The 23,987-nt window shown below is 35.6% G+C and overlaps 1 protein-coding gene and 1 long non-coding RNA gene across 7 annotated transcripts in view; one reads left to right on the forward strand and one right to left on the reverse strand.

Moving 5' to 3' along the window:
* LOC135221951 (uncharacterized) overlaps positions 1 to 23,987 on the forward strand; it is a 71,865-nt gene that overhangs the window by 10,344 nt on the left and 37,534 nt on the right. Inside the window, exons 2-3 of one of the 2 annotated variants that reach the window (XR_010316136.1) lie at positions 11,169 to 11,227; positions 11,493 to 12,697. This is a non-coding gene — a long non-coding RNA (uncharacterized LOC135221951). Of the gene's footprint in view, positions 1 to 11,168; positions 11,228 to 11,492; positions 12,698 to 23,987 lie in introns of those variants that run through there. The other variant, XR_010316137.1, reaches the window with a different exon arrangement.
* Positions 22,715 to 23,987, reverse strand: part of LOC135221949 (uncharacterized) — a 677,814-nt gene continuing 676,541 nt past the window's right edge. For all 5 annotated transcript variants that reach the window (XM_064259991.1, XM_064259992.1, XM_064259993.1 and 2 more), the window contains one exon: positions 22,715 to 23,022. In XM_064259991.1, the coding sequence (XP_064116061.1) occupies positions 22,814 to 23,022 (209 nt within the window). In that variant the 3' untranslated portion in view covers positions 22,715 to 22,813. The remainder of the gene's footprint in view (positions 23,023 to 23,987) is intronic.

Genomic DNA, 23,987 nt, shown 5'->3' on the forward strand with positions numbered 1-23,987 from the left:
ATCAACATAATCTGAGGCTCTTGTTTTGTGAATCGGAGAAAAAGCTCTTCATTATTATGGTTCCGATATAGATTTATTAGAGACATTGAAAGGTGCAGATTGCAGGGGTCCCAAACGGCGGCTTTTGTCAATAAATAACGATTTCTGATTCACATATCGGTAGTCGTCACGAAGGCCATCGGGTGAACAGACCAATTAAGAGATAGTTGTACAATAAGGACAGTCAAGTAAAATACTCGAGTATCATAATTGTGTTTCCTTCTGGGCATAAACGTGTGAACTTAAAACATTACAAAACTGCTCGCGCGCGTTTACACACATTATATATGTGTGTGCGGGGCGCGGTTATACATTACTTTCGCGTTATTTCAACACAGAGTGATCGTAGTTTAATATTATGTATATGTATATATATATATATATATATATATATATATATATATATATATATATATATGCGTGAAGGCGGACCATGGAAACATACTAAATTAGCATAATTCTTTATTTCCGTTTCGTAATTCTATTACATCATCAGAGAATCTGTTAAAGAATAAAATTACTCGAAAAATCAATAAAATTAATAAAATACAGCGCAGGATACCAAAAAAAAAAAAAAAAAAAAAAAAAAAACTAAAGCAAGACCAAAGTCTGTCAACCAACCTTAGACAAAGAAGGCAGAAGACAGAATGCATAAGTCAAAAGTTAACCCATTTCAATATAAGTTTTACAGTTTTTTGAGTGGTTTCTTATGCTAGAATGTTAGGGATTGGAGAGCCTACAGCCAGTACGGGAGAGTCGATTCTGACTTTAGGCTGTCCAATCCCGAACATTCTATCATAAACCACACGAAAAATTGTAACATTTATATTGAAAGAAATTATTTCTGTATCATAGTCCAAACAACTAATGCATACAAACTGCCCATCCTGCAATCATTATTTATTAAATAAACAACTGGTTCCTCAGTTAAATACTGAGACCTCTTCCAAACAGCTCTACCTGAGTTAACTACTTTTTTAGGCATTCCGTCTTTTGCCTTCCTTGTATAAGGTTGGTTAGCGGTCTTTGGTCTTGCATTTGTTAGTGTATGTGTTTTTTTTAATTTTATAGATTTCTAGATTGTTGTATTAATTATTTAACAGATTACCTGGTGATGTAATAAAGTTATTACAAAACGTTGGAAATAAAGAATAATGCTGAATTTAGTGCATTTCCATGTCCTACCTCTATTATATATAATATATATATATATATATATATCATATATATATTATATATATAAAGATATAAGCCACGAAGGAAAGATAAACAACGGAGTTCTGCAAGATCTTTCGACTCAATGTCCTTTACTTAGCATATAAACTGATTTACATGAGAAATTGAGAGTACAGGAAAGGTTGTATAAGTGACAGATAGGGATTATAAGGAGATTAGTACCGAGAATCCAACACATCTGGAGATTGAGTAACCTTTCCAAACAAGCATAAACATTGGTACAATTTAAGAACAAAAAAAACTAAGTCCTAGTGCTCTGACAGGGACAAGACAATTAAAGGATTATACAGGGCGGCAGCTGACCACATTCAGATATTTTGTAAACAAAAACTTATTCACAAAACATATTAAAATACATATACAAAGAAAATATCTCTAATGCAACTAATTTGTATTTAAGTCTGTAATTATATCTTTGAGGTCATTCTTAAACAAGTTACAAATAAAACGGTCTAAATGAAACAGGCCACGACTAATATTAAAATTACAATGAGAAGTAAGTTGTATTAAGGCAGATCCTAATAGATTTTGTGAGGTTTAAGAATGACCTCAAAGATATAATTACAGACTTAAATACAAATTAGTTGCCTTAGAGATATTTTCTTTGTATATGTATGCTTAATATGTTTTGTGAATAAGTTTTGTTTATAAAAGATCTGAATGTGGTCAGCTGCCGCCCTGTATAATCCTTTAATTGTCTTGTCCCTGTGTCTGAGCAGTTGGTCTTAATCATTTTGTTCTTAAATTGTACCCATGTTTGCGCTTCTTTGGAAGGGTTACTCATTCTCCGTGTGCGTTGGATTCTCGGTACTAATCTCCGTATAAACCCTATCTGTCACTTATAGGACCTTACCTGTACTCACAATTTCTCGTGTAAGTCAGTTTATCTACTAAGTAAAGGACACTGAGTCGAAAGATCTTGCAAATACTCCGTTGTTTATCTTTCCTTCGTGGCTTATACCTTTATTTGTTTTCATTACGTTCCAAACTTTCGTGAATTCGTTATACATACATACATACATATATATATATATATATATATATATATATATATATATATATATATATATATATATATATATATATGTATATATATATATATATATAATATATATATATATACTTATATATAATATCAATACCATTATTTGCGGAGAATATCTTTATTTAGCCTTTGAATCAGCCTATACTTCATCATTTTCTCTTCAGCCAAACTTCTCAGGGATAAGGCAAAGTTATTTACGTTTCTTTCCATTTATTTGTATTACTCGTAGTCGACGGACCGTTTCCCTGCTTATCAGCAATGCCTTCAGGACTGAATTACAAATTGTTTTTGTTGTTTTTGATTTAGCTAGCTCAGTGCCAGCACGGGTCATGAAATGGAAACGTTAACAGACAGGATTAGAAATTCATTTAAACAACCGGATGCCAATCAGGAGGAGAGAAAAGGTGACCACGAGTCCTGGCGCTTTGCAAGAGAAAGAGCAGAAATATGAGAGAAAAACTCTACGGAAATCCCACACATTATTGAACATTTAATTAAAGGAGACTGGGAAGGAACACGCATTGATCTTGAGGGGTAGGGATTAACGGAGGAGGAAAAACATTTTTAGTCCGGAAAAACGGGATTATTTCGCCAGAACTGAAGGTAGTCTCTCGAGAACTGTGCTGTCAGAGTAGTTAATGGCTTTTGGCCTTTGCTCCTTATAGGACTAAAATGCAAGGCCTGGATAGTAGATCTAGGTAATTACTCCACGTCGGAGTTTCCCATAGTATTTGGGTTGCTTAAGAATTTACCGTTAGCTTTTTGGGGTTCGACTGCAGTTAACCCTCAGGGGCCAGTATTAAACACTGCGAAGTACATTAGACGACCCAATTTATAGTGCTTTCGTATTATTCGAGGTTATTGCCAAGAATTATCCATTGGTCTGTTTTTGTCTCCCTTCAGCAGGCGACAAAGAAGTAATTGCTCAAGTGCAACAGAAGGATAGTTCAAAGACTTGGTCGTTGAACGTCAGGCGGTTGAAGAGGGAGAGGAAATGTTGTGTTGGGAGAAACAAGGTAACTGCCAATGAGAGTGGTTAACTACCGTAAAGCTGTTCACCATGAAGATCGTCGAGGCTGGAAGCGTCTTACCGCTGTTGAGCTTGATTAAGGAAATGTTTCCGAGTTTGCGCGAGTTCCAACATTAAAAATTTATGCCCAGCTGTGTTGCTGATGATATTCGTAAACATGAAGCGGAGCTCACGTCGAGTTGCTGTCAGTTTATCCTTCTCGAATCTGGAGGGGAGGTTGTATTGAGGAACAGATAAGGGTAACATTGAAGTTTGGGGGTTCGGGATTGGTTGAAGAGGAGGGGTTGTCAGTTTCTCATGCTACGACAAAATTGTAAATTGATATACACGGTTTTTATGACTACATGCGGACTTAACAACTACTACTAGAATTGAAACATGATGGCATTGGGGTGCTGAATTTCTATTGGTCGGCGGGTCTCATCGTATCGCTGGTGGTCTGTGTGGTAGCCAGGGCAATCCTGGTGCTCCATGGGACACGCCCTATGTCACGGTGTGCAACAAAGGGCGTAGGCAAGGACGTGATTCCCGTCCCTTCATTTATTCCGTTATCGGTAGTTGTGTTCAGGGCTGTTCTGTTGCTCTTGTCTCCCTCTGGATTCTCACAGATGTCTTCAAGTAGTTTCCTTGAAAAGGGGAGAATGACGTCTGTGTTCCTTTGTGTGTTTATTGCAGGCCGTTGTTGATTTATGCTCACATCTGCTATTTGCAATTTGTGGAACCGGGCTTCTCTGTGCACGATCTCTTTGTTTTTAAAGAATTCTTTCAGTATCGGTTTACTGTTGTGAGCATTTACGTAGAATTGAAATACTGCTCCTTGGTTGCTGTGGGCTTGCAATCGCCTGCGTAGAGGTGTAATAATACCGACGTAGTAATTGCTGAGGGCTAGACATGTGTCTTTGGTACACTGAAATTTGTGTACTACGTTAGTCGACTCCCACATCGCGACAGTGCTGACTACTGCCTAGGTTCGGGCGGCAAGAGAAACTTGAGGACACACACGTTATGATTCGTAGATGTTGTACTGCTGGCAATTATCCTTTTCATGTCCTTAGCCTCATCCTAAGCTCGTCTACATACGTCTCGATCAATTGCCATAATTCAAATACGAATTGCCTTACACGGCGCATGACTCATGAGCATGCGTGGCATAATTTGCGTTAATAGCCTCCACGCACAAGGAACAAAACATTTTGTTTACAGCAGCAGGTGCCGTGCGTCTTCGAGGCTCGAGCAGTGGTTAGTTATATTCAAATGTGATGATTTGTGGTATTTATGATACAAGATTTAAGTCGTTTTTTTAATTATTTCGTAATGGATGCATTTACATAGTTTGTTTCAGAAGTAATAACTTAGACCTAGATTTAAAAAAGATGCATTCTTGCACTGATTATTATCTAGTGATGAATACACACACTAGAAATATATATATATATATTATATATATTATATATATATATCATATATATATACATATATATATATATATATATATATATATATATATATATATATATATATATATATGAAGAAACATACAAATATCCTTGAATTAACTTAGCACTACAAATACAAAACTAATATCTTAATATGCTTAATATCTCGTGATCAATTTATATATATATATATATATATATAATATATATATATATAATATACGTATATATATTATATATAGTATATATATATGTATATATATATATCTATATCTATATCTATCTATATATATATATATATATATATATATGTATGTGTGTGTGTATGTAGTATAGAGCAAAATATAAATCCGTGCAACTTAATATATTAAAAATCAACAATCCTTAGTAACTTCAGTTATACTACAAATTTCTCTTCCGTTGATATTTCTCGTCTGTAATTAGTATCAAATTTTGACATCCGAGGTTTTCTGCGACATTCTACAATATTCAGAAAACTTGTCTTGTTTCTGCCGTAACTTATTTAAGAGTGTATGGCAATCTCCATTCTAACCTCTTGTCTAAATTTATATAATGAATCCAAATGTGTTATACTCCAACACTTCTAATTTGGTTGACAGAGATTCAACAAAAGCTCACACACTCCCTCCAGGACGGCAAGTGCTGCTGAACTGTCCTGTCCGTCTTGTAACCGTCACTCTTGTTTGCAGTGTTGCCATTTCCTATTTTCAAAAAGCGCTCGATGGTCCTCCAAAACGCTCTCAATAATTCTCATATAGAGCTAAATAAAAGCACTACAACTATTTTCGAATACCAAAGTGACCTTACCTGAATTCCTATGTGTTCCATGGCGATTCAATAGAAGAGAATAAAACAAAATTAAGCACTGAAGACAGATGCTAATAAATAATTCAAGGAATATACTAATTAACCTACTTGTATTTCAAAAATCCAATAATAAAAGTTCTGGGATGTCTAGATCATCCTCCACTTCAAAGTTTATTTTAGATGATTCCGAGCTTTGAGAAGTTCCAGGTTCATCTTGAGTCTTGTATTTAGCTGAATCCCCAATAGTATAGTATCAACAACAACAACTGGCAATTTATAATCATAGCAACATTTTCCTTTTCGCTTCAGGCCATAACAATTAGATAATACTAAATTTAAAGTCTCTAGATTCATCTTATAGCGGATCTTAGATTTGATATTCATTTGACTAAATATCCTTTCTACATCGGCATTAGAATGAGGTAAGGACAGCAATGACAGCTAAATTGGTGAACAGTCCGTGAGAGAGTATTCATGTAGCAGATGACAAGTTTCAAATATCAAATCATTCAAAGTATTTTCGCTCATTTTTTCTGTTTATTATTGCTATACATAACCAGAAACGCGCCAAATTTCGCGTTGGATATATCCAAAAGACGCGAAAATCAAGCGCCAGATTTTTCCAAAACGCGCTAGATCTGGGGCCCACATGTGCAGAAGACAGAGTCTGACAGACATGCTAACAGACGGGCGATGCCGCTTTGGCAGTGTGGTACGCACCTGACGGATTCGTCGGTGAGGCCGCAGCCTTGAATTGGCTATGATATGGGGCTTTGTAATACAATACGACGTTTCCTAGTGAGATAGACATCATCACTGATATGCTGGCATACTGATCCAGCTGTTTTGCAGTTTATTGTTGAAGGACATTCAAAGGCCCTACTCCGCCCCATATGGACGCTCTGCAGGGCTCCCCAGAACACTACACCACTCTAGAGTATTAAAATGTTCATTAATATTTTCTCATCAGTAGCATAGCAGACGCTGAACAAGTGTCTCCATTTTTCTCTTGAATGAAGCAACGTTGTCCAACGATCTAATCTCTTGAGGTAGCCTACTGAACAATCTAGGCGCAGCAATCTTAAAGGCTCGAAAACCAGTCTCCAAATTACATCTCTGTTCCTTCAAGCTTTGATGGTCACTGTTATGTCTCCGAGTTACAACTGAAGGCGTTTGAAAGTTACGCATTAATCGGTTGACATATACAGGCTTTTCATATACTTCAGAGCTTGAAACACCAATTTAAACTCGATCCTCGCTTTAATGGGCAGCCCTAAGAACAAACGTTATTCTGTCTCTAGGAGATATTCATTCATTTGTTAATTTGTTTGGTTTTATAATTGTCTTTTGGTGTTTTCTCATCACTATCGTAACTCCTGCAGAATAGGAGCGCCTTTGGTTCTCTTTTAAATTTGCTTTCTTCTTGTATGATCTTCACTTCAGGCGGTATTTTATTTAGTCTTGGTGCGCAATTTTCAAATGCTCTATCACCTGACTTACAATTTGTTCTAGGTTCAAATAACCTATATGCTTCATTTGCATGTCTGAATACAATATCCACTTCAGGTCTAAAGAAGCTTCAGCAGTTTCTTAAATATGTTGGTTGCCATGTTTCAGTGCTTCAAAGACCGTAAGAAGTATTTTGTATTCTATTCGTGCATTTACTGGGAGCCATGTAGCTCGATTAGTGGCGGGGTTTCTGTCACGGTAACTTAATGCTTTTATCAATCTGGCGGCTCTATTTTGTACTTGCAATTTTCTTAGTAGGCAGTTAGGAAGACCGCAGTATATAACGTTGCAGTAGTCAAGCCTAGAAAGTATTTGGTTACCAATTGCTGTTTTCAGAGTATCTTCCTCTAAATATTTTCTGATAAGTGCAGTGTTTCTAATATGATAGTTACAGGTTTTTACAATATGCAATATATAATTTTTCATCGATATTTTAGATCAATAGATAAGTTCCTCACTGCCGCTATTAATAATCTTTTGCATTTTCCTCAATTGATAATTAGGGAGTCCATCATAAATTAAATTGCGGTAATCAAGTCTACTAATAACATATTCTGAATTAGCATTCTCATTAACGACTCATCCAAGTATTTCCATATGAAAACAATGTTCCTTAAATGGTATCCCGCAGTCTTCGTAATTTTGTTAATATGCTTATTGAATGAAAGGTAGTCATCCAACATTACACTCAAATTGCTTGCAGTCACTGAACTACCATTAATCACAAGGCTTTATCCTCATTCAACTTCTGTGTCCTTTCCATCCAAGTTCCTCGTTGGACGAGTGGAATTCGCGCTCGGCTACCAATCCGGTGGTGCGAAGTTCGATTCTCGGCTCGGCCAACGCGGAACCAGAGGAATTTATTTCTGGTGATAGAAATTCATGTCTCGATATAATGTGGTTCGGATCCCACAATAAGCTGTAGGTCCCGTTGCTAGGTAACCAATTGGTTTCTAGCCACGTAAAAATACCTAATCCTTCGGGCCAACCCTAGGAGAGCTGTTAATCAGCTCAGTGGTCTGGTAAAACTAAGATATACTTAACTTTTTTCCTTTGTTGTCAGCAACATCATTAAAGGTCAAATATAACTGTCTTATCAGAAAACACCATGATTATATAAAATGCACGACAGCTCAATTGTTTATATTATACAAAACAAAACTGGGCCCAACACACTTCCCTGGGGCACACCTCTTGACAGTGCCCTAGCTCTTGAAAAGGACTTAACAATTTGAACGCAATATGTTCTATGCTCAATATAATTCTTAAAGTCTAGCGCTCCTCCATCAATGCCAACGGTTTTCAAATCATCCACAAAAAAAGTTATGAACTGCTGTATCAAATGCAGCAGTCAAATCGAGTAATGTTGGTATACCGTACCTTACTGCATCCATTTTCACAATAAAGTCATTCATTACGACACGCAACACTGTTTCAGTACAGGAAAAAAATATTATTCTCTTCAAGATGTAATAACTGCTGTAAAGTCACTTTTTCGATAATCTCAGAAAGAAATGTTAAATTCGAGACCGGTCTGTAGGAACTTAGACTGCCTATCAAGAGCACCTTTCACTATAGGTTTCACCAACGCCTCTTTTTCACAAATAGGAAATGTTTTACTGCCAATAGAAAAGCGTCTCAGTGGCGTGGTTTGTAGGTCTTTGTCTGCCACCTCGGTGGCCGCGAGTTCGATTCTTGGGCATTCCATTGAGGGGTCAGAGATGTATATTTCTGGTGAAAGAAGTTCACACTCGACGTGGTTCGGAAGTCACGTAAAGCCGTTGGTCCCGTTGCTGAATAACTACTGGTTCCAGGCAACGTAATAATACCATACAAACAAACTACCAATAGAAAGATTAACAATTTCGATTTGATATTAGGCAAATCAGTAAAATCCGGCGTTTTAACAACATCAGCTGTCGGCAATGGGTCATTCGTACAACAAATAGGCTTCACCTTGCTCATAATAGATTTGATTTGATCTGCATCTTCGTTACGAAATCTCAAGAGTTTGTTTACCCTTGATTCGGAAAAAAAGAAAGGATGGCAACTGTAGGCAACCTCCCGCAAAATTACTTGCTATCCGGACAATCTTGCCATCAGATAATACCTTATTCTTCTTATTGTTATCGAGGATTTTATACAATTTCCTTATATCAGATCCCGACTCATTAACTTTTTGTGTACAATAGCTACGCATCCTACGCCATCTCAAATTATTTCCATGGTTCTTAGCATTTTGAAATTCCCTTCTGGTACTACTGGTCCGTCTCATACCCCAGTTTTTTCCTTTCTTCTGTTGATCCCTTTTGCACGCAACACACCGGTATTAAACCAAGGTGAATTATCTTTTACTATAATAATTTTTTTCACCCATTGAGCACATGTTGTCACATTCTGGTTTAGCTGATGCGTGATAAAACCGAGTGTAACAACCTAGACACTTACTCACATTTAATCCAACGTGAAGGCAGCTTATTTGTTTTCTTATATCAATCTTATGCACAATATTCCCTACCAGCAAACCTGAGTCAATGTTCCTTTTATCTCTAAAAGACATTTCTCCCCTTTGTTTCCTCTTAACAACGAAGGGGCTCTTAAATTAGCTACTTTGTGTATAGGCGAAACACAGCACTCCTCATCAACAAGATTTTGCTCAGCAGTGCAGAAAACCAAGTCAAGTATACGACCGGCGACACATGTTACGTTTTCCACTTTGTTGGTGAACGGCAGGAATTCCATAACTTCTCTGAACGCCGCTGCTTCACGATTATTTCTGTCATTGCCCTCTAGATAAGATCCAAACTCGTCCAAGAAAACATAGGCATTGGAATCCGGCGGTCTTTAAACAAACAACCACACTCGCAAGTCTTCTGCCACCAGACTCAAAACATACTTGCAGGTGTTCAAAACTCTGAAAACTATGTCCAGAGATTACTTTAGTTTTGGAGAAAGAGTTGGATAAAACTAGCCCAACTCCCCCTCCCCGCTGTTTGGTTGCTGTCGTATCCGTTATTTGGTTTGCTGTCGTTCCATTGGTAACTTTGCATGTGAACTGAGCAATTGTACTTCTCCCGTACGCGGCTCCAACAGAGCGTTTTTAAGGGTCAGGGCATTCTTTCCTCAGGGTGATAGTGTTCGAAATGTGGGCCGGTGCCTTTGCGTAGTATAAAGGTGTTTGTTACCAGTGTTTAAATTTAAAATGTGATTTGCTTTTATTTTAGTTAGAGTTTTAGATTCTTCTGTATTTGTTAAAATTTGCTGCGCTTTGTATTTTATTACATTTTATAATTTTCTTGTAACTACAAATTTGTACTTTGTTATATAATTGAAATACGACTTACATTGTTTACTATCGTTGTGCGGCAGTGAGAAAAAAATATGAAATAATGTTCAGATAGTAATTTAATAATAATATATGATATATGTTCAGATAGTATTTAATATATATGTATAGTATATATATATTATATAATAACATTAATATATGTATATCTATATATATTTATATTATATAATTCTATATATATATTAATATATTTAAATACTGTCTGAACATTATTTCATATCTTTTTTCTTCCTGCACAATGATAGTAAACAATGTAAGTCGTATTCAATTATATAATAAAGTACAAATATGTAGTTACAAGAAAATTATAAAATGTAATAAAAATACAAAGCGCAGCAAATGTTAACAAATGTAGGAGAATGTTAAACCCTCACTAAAATAAAGGCAAATCACGTATTAAATTTCCATATAGATATATATATATATATATATATATATATATATATATATATATATATATAATATATATATATATAGTCTATATATATAGATATATAATATATATAATATATATAATATATGTAATATATATTATATCTGTATATTCTTATGTTAGTATATATATATATTACATATATATCATATATATATCCATAAACTCTTCAAAAAAAGTACTATTAGTTAGAAAGTGGTTATGTTTAGTATACCAATATTAGTGTTAATTTTGTTAAATTTGAAATATATTTTTCTTTTCAGCTCCGTCTCGTTATGGTAACGCATACTTTCGTTTCAGCGGTAAAGTTGGTAGTGAGTTGGTAAGTGACTATATAATTTTGTAGTGTATGTTTATATGAAAACCTGGGAGCAGTGTCCTTATTTAAATGATAAGAATATTTCTCGTGAGCCAAATGTTAACTTTTAATGTAATTTTTACGTTTTCTTATTCAGATGTTTACCTTCCTTTTCTTTTCATGTAGTTTGATGGCCCAACGAAATGTTTCCAAAATGTACACGAGTGCCCACGGTCAATGTGTAAGGTGGCTATGTTTCAACATCCCTCTTCCTTTTCTTTTCATGTAGTTTGATGGCCCAACGAAATGTTTCCAAAACGTACACGTGTGGCCACGGTCAATGTGTAAGGTGGCTATGGTTTCAACATCTCTCTCAGTCTCCATTCTGTACACCTTACTGAAACAAAGAGGAATTTGAAGAAATCGTTTTTAAAAATCCACAACGGCAAAAGTAGCCCGAACCCCAGGGACGAGGGTTATACGTAGTATTCATTCCTCTTCCCGGTTATGATGGTTTTTGCTGGGGTTTGTGGTAATGGTAATCCATATCATTGGTACCTCAAGTATCGAACTTCTTTGACTTGCAGTTCTTTGTCAAGCAATTCATGTAAACTGAACGTGAATGGGTCTTTTTTTTTTCTCTCTCTCTCACGAACATAAATGGTCGTCGTTCACTTTGGCTTCGGCACTGGAGGCCATGAATGTCAAGTGCCTCCCTCCTGTCGTGGCCTTCTTCCCCTTCACCTTGCCTGAGCCGTCGATGAAAATTCGTCATTTCCTGGTTTTTCTATCGTCCTTTTTTCTTTCATCGGTGCGATTTATTCGCAGTTCAATTATTCGATATAGATGAACAATAACCGAACATAAAAAGATGCTAAATTGCCATTTACTTTATGAAGCTGTAAATGACCTCAAGGATGATGCTGATGTAGGAGCCATAGTAATGTAACTAACTTGAAAGAAAAACGGTTGAATGAAGAATTAGCAGGAGAAGCCAGCGATTTATTGGTAAGAAGAGATTGAAATCTACCGAGTTTTCACCACCGATTCTTATTTTGTAAATACCTATATGATGGCAACATATGCATGAATGAAAAATCGTCGCCCTGCTGTGAGTGAAATCTTTTTTTTTTACTGGAATAATATAGGGAAGAGGACTTGTTTTATGATCACATAATTTCCGTTATTACTGCTTAATATGATATAGGCAGCCACGTGTTCAATTCTCAACACCCATTTGCTCTATAGTATAAAGCTTTATTTAGTTTTGAATAAGACCAATAGATTCATACATTGCAAACAATATGCAAATGTTGCTTTTATGAAAAAATACATAACTGAAAGCGTCACTTCATCATGTGAATTTGTCTTGAGATTTTTAGAAAGAGCTCAAATACGTCCATGAGTTGATCTGGTCACAGCTATTAAAAAAAAAAGTAAAGATTTTCTTTTGCTGTTAGTTTTTGTTTGCATGAGTGGGTTTTTTTTTAACCATACAGACATAAACATAATATTACCAAAGCCACCATTAAGTGATATTTAAGTTAAATTTCGTATTCATTTATGATTCGTAGCCCAAAGAGTTTTCCTGTGGTTACAGCATGTTGATAAAAACTGAACCAAGATAGGATAGTTATTTATGAACAGCACATATTTATAAGTCAATAAGACTAGTAGTTAGTGTATGAGAATGCGGATGTAAAGTTAATATATGTTTTATATATATATATATATATATATATATATATATATTAATATATATTAAATATATATATAGATATATATATATATATATATATATATATATATATATATATATATATATATCTATCATATATATATATATACTATATCTATATATATAATATATATATATATATATATATATAATATATATATATATTTTATTATATATATATATTTCGTTCTCCGTCCAACTGGACGGTGGTTCGATCCCATGGGGGTACGAAATTATTTCAACTAAAAAAAAATTCCCCCTCGGTACATATATGAAAATATATCAATTCCAAGGTAGAGCGAATTAGATATTAAGGGACATTTGTAGCTCGAATGATTTATATGAATCACGGTGATGTGATAAATATTCATATATATATATATATATATCTATATATATATATATCTATATATTTTTATTTATTATATATATATATATATATATATATTATATATATATATCAAGATATACATATATATATATATATATATATATATTATACATACATACATATATATGTATATATGTGTAGATTTAATTAGTTTTAGATTGTTGATGGTTTTTTTGCTTGCCCAATATACATAGCACATTCGTGTAATAAAATTAGAATCAGGTTTTCCTTTAAACGTCGAGAATCATTCTTTACATAATTAAAAAAATGTGGCGTTTAATTTCGCTTAATTGATTAACAGTTTTTTTTTTTGTAATAATTCAGTTACTGTAATCTTTATACTAGTGATAATTTCTAAAGTGGAAACAATAAGGAGGATATATATATATATACTGTATATATATATATTATATATATATATATATATATATTATATATATACATATATATAGAATATATATATTTTTATTTATATATATATATATATATCTATATATATTCATATATATATTAGATTATCTATATTTATTCATTTATACACTTATATATATAAATCATGTGTATGTTTGTGTAAAACGTTACATAGGCTTTCTATAACATTAAACTTAGTATCTCTGCATTTTCTTTCTCCATTTCCATCAGTAACTTCCCAGTTTACTTTCTCTTTATACTTTTTTAAAGAATTTAAATGTTAAAATATTCAGATTCCTCATAAACCTGGATACTGTTCCATGAGTGTTAAATTCTCGTTAGCACCTGTCTTTATAAGCATAATGAAGCGTGGTATTGAGTTACTCGTAAATACTCATCCATCCTTGTGATTCAATTATATTTATAATGGGATATCTGGTAATAAAAATGAAAATAAGTTCAGGAAGCCGTGAAATCGGGAAACAGTTAATAGGGTACCTAACTAACATACTTGCAGGTCTTTATTTACACACAGAAATGTATCTTTTTAACTGATCGAGAAATGAAAGCTCGAACAGAAATATGTTCAGTTATAAAGTCGTTCTTGTCTTTGCCTTTTCAGTGCTTTTAGTAGTTTTCTGTAAGAGAAAACTATTGAGATGACTATTTGTCTGTCCGTTAGCACTTTTTCTGTCAGCCCTCAGATCTTAGAAGCTACTGAGGCTAGGGGGCTGCAAATTGCTATGGTGATCATCCACCCTCCAATCATCAATCATACCAATTTGCAGCCCTCTAGCCTCAGTAATTTTTATTTTTATTTAAGGTTAAAGTTAGCCATGCTCGTGCGTTTGGAACCGCTAAAGGTGGCAACAACACAGGCCACAACCGGGCTGTGTCAGAAAGTTCCATGGGCCACTGCTGAGAGTTTCATGGGCCGTGGCTGAGAGTTTTATACAGCATTATACGCTGTACAGAAAACTTGATAGTGCCTTAGGCGCATTTTTTACTTTCTTTTTTATCTCATTTGAACAAAACGGAACTTGTGCACACATTGTCATGTGAAATTCTATCTGAAAATAAAACAAACATTTCATACTTGAATCGAGTAAATTCCGTCGATATTTATTGATTAAATTTTGTCTCAGCAATGTAGCTCAGCGAACAGTTTAATCAATCTGGGACTCATTGTGGCTCAGTATCGTTAATGTTTTGTTTTATTTTAAACGCAGCACTGCAAACATTTTGTTACACACAGATATGTAAATACTATAACTGCATTACTGCTACTCCGTATTTTCCATACTGATTTGTGTGTGTGTGCGCGCACGCGTGTGTTTTGAGTGAACCTAAGGCATCCTTCATTAATGCTAGAAATAATTGCACAACAGTGGGAAAGCAATCCCTCAGTGCCTCAGAGTGCCATTGAAGGCACGGCTTTTGTATTCACGTATTTAATTTTGTAAATTTCTCGAGAATTTCGGAGGAATACTCAAGCCATGCAATAAATGCTTAGTACAACCTCATATTTCTTTGATTCTTTTCACTTTGGTTGTATGTACAGCCCTCCACAGGGATTATCCCTCTCTGGCGGGGCCTTGTACGTTCTCTAAATAAGTTGCCTCTTATATTTTATAATTGTCCTTCAGTGTTTTCTCATCAGTATCGTAGCTCCTGGAAAATAGGAGAATCTTTAGTTCTTTTTTAAACTTGCTTTCTTCTTGTATGATCTTCACTTTAGGCGGTATTTCGTTGTATAGTCTTTTTGCGCAATGTTCAAAATGCTCTCTCACATGACTTACAATTTGCTCTAGGTTCAAGTAGTCTATATGCTTGTCTTGCATGTCTGATTACAATATTCATTTCAGGTCTAAAGAAGCTTAAGCAGTTTCTCATATATGTTGGTTCACCATAATTTAGTGCTTCAAAGACTGTAAGAAGCATTTTGTATTCCATTGTTGCTTTTACTGGGAGCCAATGTAACTCAATTAGTGGCGGGGTTATTCTGTCACGGGAACGTAATATTTTTTATTAATCTGGCTGCTTTATTTTGTACTCCTTGTAATTTTCTTAGTAGGTAGTTAGGGAGACCGTAGTACGTATATAAGGTTGCCTCGTATTCACTTTGAACATCGCTCTAGCCTTTCACTTTACACACAACACTTCTCGGACACGTCTTGCACGCAGTTTTAAACTTAATTGTTGTTGTGTTATTTCATTCAACTTTTGCTCGTTTGTAAAACACGTATTAATAACAATTTAAACTTGTTCTGATTTCTTAGAATGAAATGACTGTATAGCTATTGTAAGTAGTTGCAAATATACTTTTTCAATCCTAGAAAGTCATATTACGACCGAGATATTAAACCCAGGCAAAGTTCTGATTTTTCCTCAGAAAGGAGACGGAAAACATTGTTTCAACGCATTTTGAATTAACGTTCCTGGTTTTCCATGAATTATTTGATTCTATTTAGATTTTCTGTCGGGGTTTCAGGAGGTCAAATTGGTCGATTATCCTACCTCGCTGTTAGAATTGCTCTTTTGATTATAAACGAGACAGTTTTTCTGGTCACATAGTTTCTGAGGAATTTTACATTTTTTCACCTTTGTTGATGATTTTTTGACTGGTTCTCCTAATACCGTTTCCATATTATTGACCTAGGCATGTTCTGAGGTAAGTCAGTGAAATTCTTGTAGATGTGAGACCTCCAGAACCTATTACCTGACCTGTCGAAAGGTTGGAGGTCTAACATACGTGACACACTTGACTTTTCACCTTTGTTCTTTGAAGGACTGTTGTCATTGCAGCCATATTCCCGTTACTACTAGGCTTAAAAACTCGTCTCTACTTTGAAGAACGTACGTAAGCGATTTTCTCCATATTCTGAGAATATAGGCTTCAAAGATTTCGAAATTATCCAAAGTCTGTAATTAGCTCATCTTTTGTGGAAAATCTGACAACCCAGACAGCTGAAACTTCAGATATGTAACAGTATATAAAAACAAACTTTGACTGGAAAACTCAAAAACTTTAAACAATGGGGTACGCCATTTCGCCAAAACAGAGACGAAATGGACTGATTTACTTTCGTAAATAGTTTTATACAGTCCCCTCTATTAAATCCTCATTTTGGGCTCATAATGCTTAACTCAAAAGCAAGTCTGATTATGCGGACAGACTCGTTTGGAAAGTGGTGATTTAACGCCAATCGTACTTTTATTTTTCTTTAGTTTTCCCTTTACACATTTATAAAATGTACTGCGTTTTATCAGACTTTTTATTTTTATTTTTTGTAAAATAATCTTTTAATAGCCACTGTGTATAATATACCAACTCTCCTTGATGACTGTAAATACTGATTTCCCTTAAGCAAGTTTAGTGAGTTTTGTTCGTAGTATGATATCCGAAGTTGACACAGTCTTATGGAACAGTTGCTCCAAATGTTTTCTTAGGCTCTCCTGCCTAGTATCCACTTTGGGATATCTGAAACCATACTAAAGTTCAATTGACGAAGAAAATAAAAGTCGAAGAAAGAGTTGGTGAAAGGTATTTTTAACGAAGAAAATTTACTTCGTCATGAGAAAGACAAATACTGAACATCAAAAGTAAAAGCATGCTTAGCTGCCTGCGTTTAGTTTTATCCGAACAAAACCGAGAAAATTAGACTGGAATAAAAAAAAGGGGTTGACTCATTAGTTTTGTCACACCTTGGGGGTTGAAAGTAATTGGTCTGGATTTGATTGCTGTTTCCATATTGGCCTTCATTATAAAGAGTAAATGGTTTTTTACTCAACTGGCTTTATAAAATGATGTAACGGACCCGTACTAATGCAACCAGTGGTATTATTTTTACTGAATTTTTATTTAAGCATACGGTTTTTCGTAATTTTGTATCAGAATGTAGAAAGTAGTTTAAAAAATTGACCTTTTTTTGACAAAGGTTAGCTGCAATACACAAAAGTTGTAGGAAATCATAAAAAAATTTGTCTCTTAGAAGATAAAATTTTCCTTTCAATACACGAATTATAATTTATAACTTCGATTAAGAATACGCTGTAATGTTCTTGTTAGTGAAGTCTCTTGCAGCATATGTTCTTTTGTTATGGTGACATGATAAGAGACAAATTTGTGGCAAACCTTTTACACGAGGGATATATAAGTCCTATGGAAATAATAAACAACTTTGTCTTATAAGTATGCCAGTAGATGACATGGAAACTTCTAGTATACTTCGAGCTGTGGATATGGTTGCCGATGCAGTACTCTGGCATTCCAAAATATCGGTTGTCTCTTTTTTTATATTGTAATCTCTCGCTGAATTCTCAACGGGTTCGGAATCACTGGTGATTAACTACTCTGTAGCCTGACCTAATCATCCTTACTTTCGTCCTCGCCACTGCTTTATTCTCCTTATTTTTCCCTACATGCATGTTCGGGAGGAACAGCCTGCTGTTTCTTGCATTTACAACATTTACAATATTAGCTTGTTTCCTCAACAGAATGAAAATTATATTTGAAGGACATGAATTCGTTTAGAACCTCAGTGTAGAACGTTTTGTCGTGGAACTTAATCTTCACACAAAGTATTCTGTAGCACTCAGTCCTGTGGACTTCTCTTTATATATCTCCATAATCATCGATGTTATTTTGCATTTCATTAGGAATGTGGTAATCAATCTCTCTTGTTTTTTGAGTATAGGCTATAAACTTTTTCATAACCACCTAATTCATTCACGAATGACCGTATATGGAACTTTGGTTGTGCAGCCAAGCACTGAGGCACTTTGTTATTCAGCACTTGAGAGTAAAAAGAGTGAGTTAGAGAGGTTGGCCAGCAAGACTGAATAAAGGAAGCGAGAATGGATGTAAAGCAAAAGCCCAAAAAGTGGGACGCAATTAAGCGCGCCACGTGAGGTGCACTGATGGCACTTCCCTATGGGCGCCAATGCATTCATGATGCCTCACCAAAGTTTTGTTTCCTTAAATGTTTGCTTTGAAATATGGTCATCATTAAACAGACAGTGTTTCCCAATAGCCTTATTCGAAGGGAACTAACCACTTACGAGAGTATTATCCTTTTTTGGTGGTTCCTAATATTCTTTCCGATTCACAATGTAACCTCATCGATTTATGTGTTCTCTTACTTTAGAAGTTGACTAGGCTTTTGTAGGGAGGCTGATAATCAGGCCCTTATTATTGCTACTCAGTCCAGAATGAAGGGGGAAGTATTGTCTTCATTCCTCAAATATATTTGATTTCTACTCCTCCTGAGGACGGACGGAACGGAACTTGTCAAAGTGTGTTGTAGTGTTATATTTCACTGATAGTTGCAATACATACCAAAATAGTTTATTATTTGGTTTCAGTATTTTATACATTACTGGTTTATCAGACGAGTGGAAAATAGATAAAGAGAATGGAAATATACCCAGTCCCCCTCAACCAACAACTTAGTGGTAAGGGTTATCTTGGAGATAGGTGCCGTCCTCGCTGTTTGTGTCAAGTATTTGGAAAAATTGCCCTTTTTAAAGATTTAGCAGATTTGAGATAGCTTTGGTGTAGCACATCCTACATCTGCAATTCCCAGTTGCGTCAGTGATTATGTATTATTTGGTCTATTCCGGAAGGAGGCTCTGTCGTAAAAATCATCCTTTGAAAGTTAAGAGCAGCATCGGCAAAGTTTGATTGATAAGTTTCGATTTTCCTAATAATTTCTTTTTCTGGAGGACAAAAGTCACGCAATAAATGTCTCGTATTCATTTCACGAAAGGAAGGGTACAGACAAGTGGAAACGTTTTTAACTTAATATTAGAGATAATATTAAATATACAGACAGGATATGTAAAATATAGACGTTAACATTTCGCTACATTTCAAGACTGCATAGTTTTCACGAAAGTCGGAGATGTACAGATTAAAATTAAGCACGGGCATTTGCTCGTAGGGTAGCCCGCAAAATTAGAAATAAGTTTCTGGAGGTGGCAGACTGAAAAGTGGCTTCAATCCTATCGGGTGGCTCACTGGTTCTGGTTGCTGATCATGAAGGGCGATGGCTGGAGTTAATCTGCGAGTTCGGGTCAGGGCGCCTCGTTGGGCGTCTTGGTCAATCGTGGCCTTCTTGTGAAATGTGGTTGCTAGTGTAACGGGTTTTCCGGTATTCGTAGGCAAAAGGCATGACCAATCAACGAAGAGTACCAGTGAATCTTCCCCTTAGGAATGAAACCAATGTTACGGCTGCCATCAATGCGTAAGTACAATCATAAACTGAATTTTAAAGTCAGATTTTATAAAATAGGAATTCCCCACCCTCTCCCCTGGTCTGCGGTTACATCTACAGGTATCTTGAGCAATGGACGACTTGAACACTCTTCATTCCACTGCTGTTAACCTAGATATCCATAGACGGTTGAAAAAGTTGAAGATTTTAATTGACAATTAGAAGTCGTGACTTGCGCAACAAGAAAAGACCGCGGCCTGCCAGTGAAGCTTACCTTCCACTAGCGGAGAAGGGCGCCGCAAGTAACCAGGAAAAATTTGCTCAGTTCTCACCCACTTCCTGCTTCTTCCTCCGACGTTCTTATCCCTTTCTCCATATCGCCCTCCTCTTCGGCAACGCCCATCACCTCACCCTCCAGTCTCGGACACGGATGTACACCTACTGCGGAAATTTTTAGCTCGACGATTCGAAGGACGGTCTTTCCACGCTGCAAACTTTGCCTTGAGAAGGATCTTGGGATCGATGCGCTTCATTGTCGTAGATTTTCCGGGAAGTTAAATATGGCGTTAAATTTCCGCAGAGTTTGTATGCTGGAATAATAATTGTTTTTCCCTCGCATATTTAAAATTTTTCCCTCCAGACTATCTGTGACTGGCCAAGGCTCGCAGTTTTTATTTTGTTTCTTATAAAGTTTTAAATGGGTTTCAGTCTTGACTGTAGTACTTTTCATTTCACTAGACCATCGACTCATTTTCATGCCATTGGCGTAATTCATCTTGATTCATGACTATCACTTCTAAATGTCATGATGTTTTACACTCCATCGAAACGTTGACAACAGTATTTTACTTTTCCTCTGTATATTTATATTGGTAAAATGTAAATGTTACCAAATATATTCTCTATACGCTCACTTTCGTGAAATGAATATAGGTTAATTATTATTACGTGATCTTTCCTGAACAGGGTAATTTCATTGATAACTAAATTATGTTGATACAATAATAATTTTTGGTGAGTTATTTTGTCAAAGGCCTCACTGTATATGCAACTGATGCTCTCGATGTTATCTTCGCTCAAGATAGATATTTTTTTTACCCTTTCTGCTCACACTCTAGTAATCCTTTACCATATTTGGTATCCATGTGCGACTATTTTTTTCATAAGTTTCAAATACGGTAACTTGTATGCTGTTATGTATTATAGGAACGTCTGCTGCAATACCATCGACTGTAAACAGTGTAGTAGTTATTTAATGATACAAGACCCTGTTCATTTGCAAAGTGGGCGTAATTTGCTAATTCCCTAGCCTTTTTCTAGTCTTGTTTTATATAGTTTGTATGAGCATTGGTAAAGCATCCATATTTTAAGTGTTTCCTTAAAGACTAAATGCTTCAAGTGACAGTTCCTTATTCTCACCAATTGGCAGCAGTCATTTCTATGGGAAAGTGTTTTACGTACATTACTTAGTTTGTAGAGGCTACTTACAGTTAGATCAGAGTCGATGAAGGGACATCTCTGACGGCGGCTTGAAAATAAAGATGAGATTCCAACAAGCTGCTTTAGGAGTTGGAAAATAGATTGTCTTTGCCTTTGGTGTGCTGTAGTACAATTCTTGCGGACTGCCAGTGCAGTAACTTGAGCCATTCTTTAGTTCAGTTTCATCAGTAAATAAGAGGTTGATAAAAATATTGTACGTGATATTCAGTCATTTATTAACATAAGAAACGGAAAACACAAAACTAACGAACAAACATGTTGGATATTAAAGCTAGCCTATATATTGCTCTTTCATGTGACACCATACCGTAGAGAAACTTCATTGATTTGTAAAATCGCAGCAACTGTTTTCATGAGTATTCATATGAATCAAAACTCACTCTGAGCTTCTGTTATGTATAGGAAAAGTATCCATATTCAGTCCGTCCACCATTTACACTGGCAACAAGGAATGAACAAGACGTCTCCCATCATCTATAAATATTATGTGAAACTAAACAGCAGTCGAGTTTGATGAATGGATTTAAAGAGAAAGGGGTTTCAATTTGTTAGTCGGGTACAAAAAAAGCCCACTGCATTCCCCGGCAGATAGAACGACAGTAAAAGATATGCTCCAAGGCTTTAGATCAGGGCCAGAGTGAATGTACAGAAATAGCTCTACTTTTCAATACTGAATAAAGACATTAAAACAGGCTTTAACATAGCTGTTACCCATTATTTACAACTTAACATTTTCATAGCACTCCATTTTCTTTATTTCCAACTATGAATTAGCCCTTTTATTGTTTATACAGTGAGGTTTATAGCAACGGAGTTATTATAAAGAACAAACATCGTACTAAACACCAGTAACTAAATCTCCCTCCACTTACAAGAAAATAACTGTGACATAACTGCATTATTTCCATCAAGTTCTTTCCAGTTGATTACACCTAAGTTCATTCTCAGAGGGCTAAGTCAGTTTTCAGTCATTGCTAGTTCACGACATGTACCCGTTCACTTATTTTATGTGGGTTTCCAGATGAAATAAATTCCATCTATTTATTTACTATTCCCTCAAAATAGCAATTCTGTGGTACTGGATTATGTCTTGCAAAGGAACACAACTTGAATTTTTTTTCTTATTGGCAATACTAAACATATACATACATACATACATACATACTAAACATATATCTAATATATATATATATATTATATAATTATATATTATATATATATATAGATATATTCTATATATAACATAATGTTTTTTTTGACAATTAATTTCCCAAGGGGCGAGTAACAAGGCCTATCGTCCGGTGACTTTGTAAACAAGTGCTATGTTCCCTTCCTGAACCTGAGTCGACACGACCTCATCTTACAGAGAACACAATATTGAAATAAACTGCGAATACAGAAACGATTTTGTCCAGCTCCAGCGACGCCACAGAATTACTTGTGCTGACATCGGCGTGGTCGGTATTCTTATTGGTGGCGGTGGTGCTCCTTTCGCTCCCGCTGCTACTGCTGCTACTTCCACTGCCATTGTGGCCTCGTCGTTGAACGGCAGCGACGGTGTCACCTGCGGAAACAAACAAAATCAACCAATGTACCGCGAAATTTCTCTGCAGCTCGTGAAATCGTAATCGTCTTGAAACACGTGTCATTGATTGATCAGGGGTATGTTCTAGGCATGAAGAGCACCTAAGTATTAACATAGATGTAAGTAAAATCTTTGTTGGCGACCCTCTCTTTATTCTCTCCTTTATCGAATTACCATTCATTTCTTAACCTGACTTTATCAAAACAAATCGATGTACTCATGAGATTCCAAACGTTACTTCGCACTACAGTGATCTAATTAGTAGAAATGATAACCAGTTACTTTCAAAATAAATTGAAATGTAAAGATATCCCTAAAAAACATCAATAGATTTTTACACATGCATTAAGATTATAATGCAACAAATCCCAACTATTTCATTAGGTTGGGAGCTATAATAATATCTGTGTATGCTGGAAACAGACTTTTCAAACTTGTTTTATTAAAAATAGTGGCAGAATTCACAGAATTGATTCTATACAAAATTATTTAAATTCTCCTTATGTTTTGTCCTTCTGGCATGCTGGTATTACAAAGTAGCTGTCCAATATTCATTGTGCTGTAGGTTGTCAACGGAATTTCGGGCTGGTGTTATCAAAGGCAACGGGGTATCAGGGACAGGCTGGGGGTCGTCAACAGGTATATAGGTGTATCTCGTAGGTTGGGAACAGGCCGTAGTCGTCAGGGGTCTATCCGGTATTCTTTGTTTTTCTTCTTTTCTGGTTTTTCTTATAGGCGTCTACATGTTTCGGCCACCTCGTTTGGCCATCATCAGGATGGGATAGCTAAGTGCAATGGTCTGTGTTGGATGGATTCACGCTATTTATTGCATTCGAGTGGTTTGTGGAGTCTGATACCTTACTTTTCATTGGGCAATACCTGTGGCGTCATGAGTGATGTCATCAGGGGGCCGGCTGCTGATTGGCTGTCCTCTTCGTGGGTGC

This window comes from Macrobrachium nipponense, chromosome 3 (assembly GCF_015104395.2).
Source record: "Macrobrachium nipponense isolate FS-2020 chromosome 3, ASM1510439v2, whole genome shotgun sequence".
In the NCBI taxonomy this organism is placed as follows: Eukaryota; Metazoa; Arthropoda; class Malacostraca; order Decapoda; family Palaemonidae; genus Macrobrachium; species Macrobrachium nipponense.